The 10,283-nt window shown below is 49.8% G+C and overlaps 2 protein-coding genes across 2 annotated transcripts; one reads left to right on the top strand and one right to left on the bottom strand.

The window, feature by feature from the left end:
• Positions 1-619: 619 nt before the first annotated feature.
• On the top strand, positions 620-4,323 carry LOC101761220 (heparanase-like protein 3). The gene is made up of 9 exons (XM_004964637.4): positions 620-1,254; positions 1,386-1,422; positions 1,521-1,704; positions 1,808-1,956; positions 2,414-2,647; positions 2,729-2,918; positions 3,005-3,130; positions 3,440-3,539; positions 3,642-4,323. The coding sequence occupies exons 1-9, from the start codon at positions 1,018-1,020 to the stop codon at positions 4,101-4,103; spliced, it is 1,719 nt and encodes a 572-aa protein (XP_004964694.1). The 5' UTR covers positions 620-1,017; the 3' UTR covers positions 4,104-4,323.
• A 429-nt stretch (positions 4,324-4,752) lies between these two features.
• Positions 4,753-9,594, bottom strand: LOC101761609 (pyrophosphate-energized vacuolar membrane proton pump). Its single transcript, XM_004964638.4, has 8 exons — positions 9,212-9,594; positions 7,169-7,743; positions 6,667-7,046; positions 6,506-6,592; positions 6,062-6,392; positions 5,555-5,965; positions 5,411-5,470; positions 4,753-5,320 (listed from the first exon to the last, which is right to left on the bottom strand). Exons 1-8 carry the CDS (start codon positions 9,447-9,449, stop codon positions 5,114-5,116), a joined length of 2,289 nt encoding a protein of 762 aa, XP_004964695.1. The 5' UTR covers positions 9,450-9,594; the 3' UTR covers positions 4,753-5,113.
• Positions 9,595-10,283: the final 689 nt, after the last annotated feature.

Genomic DNA, 10,283 nt, shown 5'->3' on the forward strand with positions numbered 1-10,283 from the left:
TTATGAGCAAATTGCTGTATGAGGGAGTAATTAGATTGACTGTAGATGATACTGCAATGAGAGTCCAGCACATCTGGCTCTATTATTAGCCATGCTCTAAGCACATTGCTCTGTTTAGAACATATCAATTTTGCGGAGTTGAAATAAACGTGTTCCTTCCGCAGATCATGGCAAGCTCTTATCTCGTCTGAAGAAGACTGCAAGCGCCCATTCCTCGATGCGGTTCACGCGCCACTCATCTCAAGAAGAATGCGAACAAAGCAGCAAACTCCTCCCCTTGTCGATTCTCCCTCATAAAACCAAATGGACTCTACTGCTCTAGCGAATGGCGCCGGCAATGGCAGGACGAGAACAAACACGGAGCCATGCCGATGCCGTGCGGCGCAGCCTGAGCCTGCAGCAACAAGACATCACGGCGGATGGATGAATCCCCAGGAACCAGGAGGCCTCTATTACTCCGGCCGCCGCCGCCGCCGCCGCCTACCTTCACCGCGCCAGGCGGTGGCTCGGGCGCTCGGCTAGGCTCGCCCACCCCGATCCCCCAAACATAAACCTGAGCTGTCACCGCCGCGAGCTCTGTCTGACCGCGCGCGCTGGTCAGCTAACCGCTAACGGGAGACACAGAAACCGCCGGCCCGCCCGGCCGCCGGGCTTACCGCGTCGCGCGCCGTGTGCATGGGCAGGACCGCAGGAGCCACCCCGAGAGCCCGGAGAGGTGGCCGCGTCGCGCGGTGAAGGTGCCCTGCCGCCCTGCAGCCCGCGCGGACAGGCTCCGACCTGGCCTGCCTCTGCCTCCATGCCTTGTGGCCTCTTGGCCGCTAGCATTTACTATTTAGGCGGGGTGCGGTGTGGGCGTCTGGCAGTGGCAGGCAGCCAGTGTCCTCCTCCCGCGTGCTCCTCTGCACTCTCCTTGCCCCCCGGGGTGGACACGGACACGGTCGCGCCACTGCTCTGCTCGGGCCTCTGAAGGGGCATTGCCCGTGTCCTGCTCCTTGCCCGGGTCGCCGGCGAGTCGGCATGGTCGCGGCGGGGTTGCGGCTTCTTGGGGTCGTATGGATCTTCGCGACGCTGATGCCGCTGGGCGCTGCGGCTGCGGGGGCGGCGGGCGGGCATGCGGCGGTGGCGGCGGTGGACGGGCGGCGCGCCGTCGCGGCGACGGGGGAGGACTTCGTGTGCGCGACATTGGACTGGTGGCCGCCGGACAAGTGCGACTACGGCACCTGCGCCTGGGGCCGCGCCGGCCTGCTCAACCTGGTGAGTGCCGAACTGGGGACCCACCGCCGCCTAGCCATCTCTTCTTCCTCCCTCCATTCCTGTCCGGAATTCTTGGTGATCCAAGGACGCGGCGAGGTGACACGCAGTTTGTTTCTGTCTTCTCCGCGCAGGATCTCTCCAACAAGGTCTTGCTCAATGCCATCAGAGGTAGGCGACGACCGGCTCCCGCCGCCGCTCCGTTGAGGTTACCGGTCACGTACTGCGGCTCATCTCTTTGCCAATGCGGCGGTGAATTTTTGTTTCAGCGTTCTCGCCGCTGAAGCTCCGGCTGGGAGGGTCGCTGCAGGACAAGGTGGTGTACGGCACCGCCGACCTCGGGCGGCCGTGCACGCCGTTCGTCAAGAACGCGTCCCAGATGCTCGGGTTCACGCAGGGGTGCCTGCCCCTGCGCCGGTGGGACGAGCTCAACGCCTTCTTCCAGAAGTCAGGGTGAGTTTCAGCAACTCACTCAACCGTCTGACGAATCCTTTTTAACTAACTCTGAATTTTCTGTGCCGTGAGCATTCATCGGGTGTTGTTGAACAAATTGCAGCGCCAAGGTTGTGTTCGGGCTCAACGCGTTGAACGGCCGGGTCCCGTTGCCGGATGGATCCATGGGAGGGCCCTGGGATTACACCAATGCAGCATCGCTGATTCGGTATACCGCATACAAGGGCTACCAAATCCATGGATGGGAGCTTGGTATGTTAATTGTTCGTATTATGCATTTTATTATCTTGCTAGTAGTTGTTTCGAAATGCATCGCTTGGCGATGCTGTTTGGCATGGAAGAGGAAGATTTAATGCGTAACTCGTTTATGAAAGGCACTTTTCGATGTGTCTGTTTTGGGAGAAGTGCTGCAGTTGCTGTCCAAACATCTTTCAATGTAGGGTCCTCTGAAATTATTTCAGAATGTTGATCTCGACATGTGACATGTCCAATCTATAGGGCAGCAGCATGTGTGGTTAGGCTGCCTACTTCCAATTTCTCAATTATCCACAGTTTTTATACCAAAATAAAAAAAACACTTTTGAGCCTGCAATTCTGAAATATTTTGTCTTCAAAAAATAAATAGCAGTGAAATCAATTTCAATCATGGATTCAGAGAAACTTGTCAATCATGGATTCAGAGAAACTTGTGTGTGTGCTCTCCTTGCAGGAAATGAACTTAGTGGTAGTGGAGTTGGAACTCGAATTGGGGCTGGCCAATATGCCGCAGATGTGATCGCCCTAAGAAGAATAGTCGACGACATTTACCGAAGCAATCCATCAAAGCCATTGGTGCTTGCTCCTGGAGGATTTTTCGAACCAGGCTGGTTTACTGAACTTATCGTCAAAACCAAGCCAAATCTACTGAATGTGATCACCCACCACATCTACAATTTGGGACCAGGTATGCGCACCGACAGCTATTTGTGGATGAATTTGGTTCGGGCATACAGAAACTGGAAGTAAAATGTGCTGGATATCGCAGGAAGGGATACACATCTGATTGAGAAGATCCTCGATCCATCGGTCCTAGACGGAATGATAAGTACATTCAGCAATCTTCAGGGGATACTGAAATCCACAGGGACGTCCACCGTCGCATGGGTTGGGGAAGCTGGAGGGGCTTACAACAGCGGCCACCACCTTGTCACTGATGCTTTTGTGTTCAGCTTCTGGTAAGCTACCAAGTTTTCTGGTTTTTAAATTCTATAAAAGTTCATCAAGATGTATTTTATTGAGATTTTTTGGGGTGATTTTCCAGGTTTTTGGATCAGCTTGGGATGTCAGCAAAGTATGACACAAAGAGCTACTGCAGACAGAGTTTGATTGGTGGCAACTACGGCCTGCTGAACACCACAACATTCCAACCCAACCCTGACTATTACAGGTAAAAATACATCATTTTCTTCAAGACTTACATAACAAGTAACAGGTACAGCCACTTGACGAAAAACTTGCCTTGTATACCGACAAAACGAATCGTCTTGTGCTGGAATACTAACACGATTGGATGCATTGAACAAGCTACAATCCTTTGTTCTAAATGCATAGAACCATCCCAAACGATTAGAACCCAACAGCTACTTCATGTCCAAGCCAACAAATGGCATTGCAAACCAAAAAATTGCCAGTTTGTCACTTCAATGATAGATTTCTTTTTTCTGAGATTTTTATCCTCGTTTTATTTTCATTGCAGCGCTTTACTGTGGCATCGCCTCATGGGAACCAAAGTTCTAGCAACAACATTCACGGGCACCAACAAGATCCGCGCATACGCGCACTGCGCAAGAGATTCGGTAAGGAATTCAGCACATTTTCATCAGCAAAATCATTAAAGAAAAACTGTCATCTCCTAGAGAATTCGTGCTCACTCTTTCCCCTGCATGCTCATCGTTCAGCCAGGAATCACTCTACTGCTGATCAACCTCAGCGGCAACACCAAGACCCAAGTCTCAGTGACTCAAACCGCCGCCGTCGCTGGCGGTGCGCACAACCACGGCGCTCGGAGGAGCAACACCACGACCCAAGTCTCTGTGACAACCCAAGCCGCCGCCGCCGGTGAGCACAAGCACGGCTGGAGGAGGCACGGCAGGAAGTTCGGGCACTCCCACGCCCCCGGGCTCGCGGCGGCGGCGGCCGCCGGCGCCACGAGAGACGAGTACCACCTGACGCCCAAGGGCGGCGATCTGCGGAGCCAGGTGATGCTGCTGAACGGCAGGGCGCTGGCCACCGGCGCCGACGGGAGCATCCCCAGGCTGGAGCCGGTGAAGGTGGGCGCGGCGGAGCCCATCGCCGTGGCGCCCTACTCCATTGTGTTCGCTCGGATTCCACATTTCAATGCCCCGGCATGTAGATCATAATAATGGGTGTTTGGGGGTGATTCGTGATTGGTGATGATGGATGGACAGCGAAGCTTTCCATCTGGACGATGAAGTGAGATGCAAGGCAATTGCCAAAGGAAAGGGATTCTTGCAATGTAAAAGGTTGAAAAAATTATGATGATGAACAATGGAAAGGGCAAAAGCTATCTTCCAGCGTCTCAGTTTTTTTTAAAGCATTTCAATTCATTGTTTGGATGAAGCAGAATTGTGCAAGGGCGAGAAAAAAGTTGAATGAATTTAAGAGTGGTATTGGAAGAAAAATGTTGAGCTACAAAGTACAGGACGTAATAATTTTACTTTTATAGTGTGATGGAAAATAATGAGTTGATTTGAAGCAAATGGAACCAAAGAAATACTCTTGTCCAGAATATTGTGGTGCAACGAAGAATGAGAAACCGATTGAATCAAACTGGAACAAAATAAGTTTTCAGATTCTTTCTGAAGCAGGCATTTGTAGATGCTGCATTTTTTTTCCATGACAAAGAAAATAAGTTTCAGTTTGTAATGGCCAGATTTGTTGGCTGTTTTAGCGAAATAGTACAATGGAAATGCGCAATGCAAACAGCAACGAGCGCTTACCTTGCATTACACTACACTGCAGGCGATAGTACATAACACAACATTGGAATGATGGGCAGAAGGTAGCCATTAACAAACCATATGATTTGCCACCAGTACGATGCAACAATCATGTATCATTGTTCAAAGATTTCAACATCATCGCCATCATCAAGGGACTGGGAAAATTTGCCAGACACAGGACATCTCTTCTCTTCTACGTGGTGCTACAAGCGGTAAGAGTAAGGCTAATGGTAACGCCTCCAGGAGGCCCAAAGAGAAAGATGAACAGTAGCAGCAATCCTGAAACAATGAGACCAAAAAAACAGCGGCGCAACTCTGCGCGCACGACACACGAACTGGCGATCTGGCAAGAGTTATTCAAGATGTCCACGGATCGGTGTATACTTCTGCTGCGCTTGGTGTGGCTCTTACAGGTACTTGAAGATCAGGCCACCGTGGGTAGCGAAGAAGGGGGCGAACACAAGGGACTCCACGGCCATGAGCTTGATGAGGATGTTGAGGGATGGGCCAGAGGTGTCCTTCAGGGGGTCACCGATGGTGTCGCCGATAACGGCAGCCTTGTGGCAGTCTGATCCCTTGGGGCCCAGGGTCCTTGCGTGCTCGCTGGCACCAGCCTGAAACAAACAAGGTAAAGTTGAGGACAAAGTTAATCACTGACCATAGATACTGACTCGTATTATCCAGGACTTTTTCAGAGCCCTTACCTCAATGTACTTCTTGGCATTGTCCCATGCACCACCAGTGTTGGAAGCAGAGATGGCAATCTGCCAAGATTTCAAACGTCATAAACCATTCAACCAGTTAACACACAAAAGTAAATACACAGAGCAACAGGAAGTGATACGCACCTGCACTCCAGAAACCAGGGCACCAGCAAGAACACCAGAGAGGGTCTCCACACCAAAGAGGGTTCCAACAATGAGGGGAGTGAGCATGACCAGAGCACCTGGGGGGATCATCTCCTTGATGGAAGCATCGGTAGAGATCTTGACACAGGTAGCGTAGTCAGGCTTGCCAGTTCCCTCCATCAGACCAGGAATGGTGTTGAACTGCCTGCGGACCTCCTCAACCATCTTCAGAGCAGCACTTCCAACACTCTTCATGGTCATGGCAGAGAACCAGTATGGAAGCATGGCTCCGACAATCAAGCCAATGAAGACCTTGGGGGACAGGACATCGACAACCTTCACTCCAGCTCTGCTGACAAAGGCACCAAAAAGGGCCAGGGACACAAGAGCAGCTGATCCAATGGCAAATCCCTGCAAGAGGATACAAATGAAATAAGTTCAACAATTTCCTTGTTAAACATCTAATAGAATCGAATCGACTTGAGCCAACACAGAATACAACTTTACCTTTCCAATAGCAGCAGTGGTGTTGCCAGCTGCATCAAGAGCATCAGTTCTCTCACGGATTCTGTGGCTCATTCCAGCCATCTCAGCAATGCCACCAGCATTATCACTAATGGGACCATAAGCATCAATAGCAAGGCCAGTTGCGATTGTGCTTAGCATACCAAGGGCGGCAACTGCTATGCCGTACATTGCAGCAATAGAGAAACTGACATAGATGCTGACAGCAATGGCGAAAATTGGGATGATAACTGACTTGTATCCTAGAGCCAGACCGAAAATCACATTGGTGGCAGCACCAGTTCTGCAGGAATCCGCAACATCTTGCACAGGACTGCCATATAGGGAAAAAAAATCATGTTAGGGTTAAAACAGTATCACATAAATGATCAAGAAACACTAATTATTGATTAGTAAGACCTAATTATAGACCGATAGGATTCTTACCTGTATGCATTGCTGGTGTAGTATTCTGTGACAAAACCAATAATAAGACCAGCCCACAGACCAATTGAAACACAGAAGAACAAGCCCCTACAAACACATGACACTTCAGTCAGAAGAGAGTACATTCCGCACACAAACAGCAAAGGTTGATAATAACATACCAGTTGGATACTTCCTTCTGAGCACCAAAGTTGAAGATGGTGAACTTGGCTGGAAGGGCCAACCAGCTGATTATCGCAATACCAACAGTCATCAGAGCAGTGGAGATGATGAGCTGCTTCTTAAGTGCAGGTTCGATTTCTTTCACAGCCTTGATCTCAAAGAAGTCAGTGGCAAAGAGTGTGGTGAGCAAGCAGACTATGATGCCAACAGAGCTCACAAGCAGTGGGTAGCACATCCCAGTAAAATCATGGTTGATTCCAAAAGATGAAATAGATGCAACAACAAGGGCAGCACAGGAAGATTCTGCGTATGACCCAAAGAGATCAGACCCCATTCCAGCAATGTCACCAACATTGTCACCAACATTATCAGCGATCACCTGCAAAACAAGATTTACAAGTTCAGAAATGACAATACCAAGTGTCATATGGCCCTCCTGTAAGTGACAGGATTGCCTGTAAATTAATATTGTAAGCCCAAAGCAGAGATAAGAAAACTCACAGCTGGGTTCCTAGGATCATCCTCGGGGATGTTCCTTTCAACTTTGCCAACAAGATCAGCACCCACATCAGCAGCCTTTGTGTAGATACCTCCACCAACTCTTCCAAAGAGAGCCATGGAAGACCCACCAAGGCCATACCCAGTGATAGACTCGAAAAGACCCTCCCAGTCATCACCATAGTACAACTTAAATACGTTAATGGTGATGTAGAGAACCACAAGACCGCTTGATGCAAGCAAAAAGCCCATGACGGCACCAGAGCGGAAAGCGACAATAAATGCCTTCCCGACACCCTTCCTGGCTTCCAGGGTGGTTCTGGCATTGGCATATGTGGCAATCTTCATTCCAAGGAAACCAGAGACCAAAGAGGTGATAGCTCCAAGCAAGAAGGATGCAGTGCTGAAGAGTGCAGTGAAGAGAGCGGGCTTGCAGTACTTTCCCTTGCTATAGGTGCAGGGCTGGCTCTTTGTGCTGAATCCCTCAACCGAACCAAGGAAGAGGAAGATGACAACAGCGAAGATCGACATGAAAATACCAACATATTGGTACTCCGTGAAGAGAAACGATGTTGCTCCTGTTCATAAAAGAGAAGACATTTGTCAAATATAGATCAGATGATTAGTCTCACTAGGATAGTAGGATGTAAAAGCAGTAACTATAACAAAATCCCAGATTAGATTGTGTTGCACATGCTAACTAAGAACGATATAAAGGCATGCTCAGTTAAACAAACACCAGAAAGAATACAACTATTGGTCCAATTTTATCTTTCTAGTACTAGTACCTAAGCCTACAGACTGACACATCCAACAGCCAGTTGTCAACAACCCAGGGAAGTCACAAACCCATGACCCCCCAAGCAGGTACCTCCAAAAGTGCTCATCTCCCTGTGTCCCCATCTCAATCATAGGAAAAAAAACACAAGGGGTCAAGATTGGTGGCAGGTTCAAACAAAACCCCACGGATTCGACACGTATCCAATGAGCACTAGACCATCCATGCCGATCTGGTTGGGAGGCTCAGAAGTCAGGGAACAATTGACACATTGGTGAGACATGTCAGATGTCCTTATCCAAGAACCAGGCCTTCCAGGTCCAGATCTACCTAAAACTAGGACATCAGAGTCCAGTTAACAATTGTTGTAAGCTTAAGTCACAGCCAAATGGCGTTCCAGCAATCTACTTCTTACGTGTACACATATACTCTAGTTAGTTAGAGACAGGTCCATCACGCACCTTCCACTACTGAGTTTCGAGATCTACACGACTCAGTTGAAAGCAACTGCATCTCCACTACAGCACCGACACAGGGCAAGAGCTCCGCTCAAGGCATTAAAAGAAATCCTTAACAAAGCCCAGATTCAGCACCACCAACCACAGGCACCTAAAGCCAATTCCCAGATTTACACGTCCCAGGGGAGGAGAAAAATTATTTGTGAGCCCCACTTGGGACCCGTGAATCGAATTCTAGCAAAACAACAGTAACACATCACATGACCCCCACTTGAAAAACCCAGATTTGGGACAGGTGCCAAGAGTTCCTGAAAATATCACAAAAGTACATAGTTTGGGAAGGAAAAGGGAACAGCATTTGGCAGCCCCCACAACACAAAGGTACCCAGTACCCCCCCCCCCCCCCCCCAGAAAGATTTGTCTTCCATTGAAAATATCTAATCTGACAGTAATCTCGGTTCAGCAAAAGTTTCTCATGATTTTCGTCTGTTTAGAAAGCCGTTATAGACGGGGAGATGGTGGGTAGAAATTAGAAGGATGTTTTAGCTAGCTGACCCATGCTAAATTTGGAACTTTACCGCCAGATCAGTGTTAATTAATTAAATCTACTAAAGAAAGGAACGGCCAGCAAAAGCCTGAACCTTATATCCCAAAGATCTCGCTCGCCTTTCGAGAAAATTTTATCCTAAACACGGCGAGTCATAGCGTCATCCTCGCGCGAGAGAAAAAAAAACGTGGCTTCCAGCACGAAATGCGCAGATCTAAACGAACCAAGCGGCAGCACCAGATCTGGGAGACCCTGCTCCTCACCTTCGGAGATGGCGTTCTGGATCTCGGCGCACTTGACGACGACGTTGTGGTCGTTGAGGCCCTCCTCCTCCTCGATGAGGTAGTCGCCGTAGCCGTTCTTGCTGCCGCCCGAGGCGGCCGCGGCCGGGGAGAGCTTCACCCGCGACACGATCACCCACTGCACGACGGCGAAGGCGATGCCGATGATGCCGGCGATGGGGATGAACACCTCGGTGGCGAGCGGCGAGAGGATCGCCATGGCGGCGTCGGCGGGGCCAAAACCCTAACCCTACGCGCGGGGAACGCACGGGCGCGAGGCGGCGGCGGGGGTGGGGGAGGGGCGACGCGTCTCGCTCTGCACGCTCTCTCCCCTGTGCTCGGGGCGCGTGGTTAAATAGCGGGAGCGAGCGCGGAGGTGGCGAGGAGAGAGAAGATGGGGCGGGTTGAGAATGTGAATAAATCGGAGGGGCTAATGTGTAAGAGTTGCGTCACTGCGTGTGGTGGTGTGGTGTGGTGTGGTGGGCTGGAAATTTTTTTGCGCTTTTGCTGGCCCGGGATGGCAGGTGGGCCCGCAGGATAAACATCTTATCTTTCCTTTTTCTTTTCTTTGATAGGCAGGAAAAGATCTGGATCAGGAAGGTTAAGGGAGTGAGCTTGCGCTGACGTGTAAATTGTGTTCAACATTGGATAAACATTGCTTTGGGCAGTGTGTTTACCCAATCTTCCTAAAGGATCAACGATGATGGCGCCAAAATTGGCAATGCCCCGTGAGGCAACGACTTGCCATCAACTCCCTTATTCTGGTGGTCCTGAGGAGAGAGAAAGCAGCGAATGCTGGGGCACCAGCGAGGAGAAAGCAGATTTAAATTTCAACAAAAATTGTGCATTGGGGTATCTGAAAATATGGATACTTTACGTGCATTTTATCTATGGGTCACAGTGCTGCTTCTGATCAAATTTGTGTGCTCCAAACAAGCGGCTATTATTAGAGTTCTCCTAGCCAGGTTCAATCGCACTCAACAAAATGACTACACTTATCAATAATCAGATTAGGGTTCTACCGGGAATAAAATCAAAAAATGATGGTAGTTAG

Source organism: Setaria italica, chromosome IV (genome assembly GCF_000263155.2).
Source record: "Setaria italica strain Yugu1 chromosome IV, Setaria_italica_v2.0, whole genome shotgun sequence".
In the NCBI taxonomy this organism is placed as follows: Eukaryota; Viridiplantae; Streptophyta; class Magnoliopsida; order Poales; family Poaceae; genus Setaria; species Setaria italica.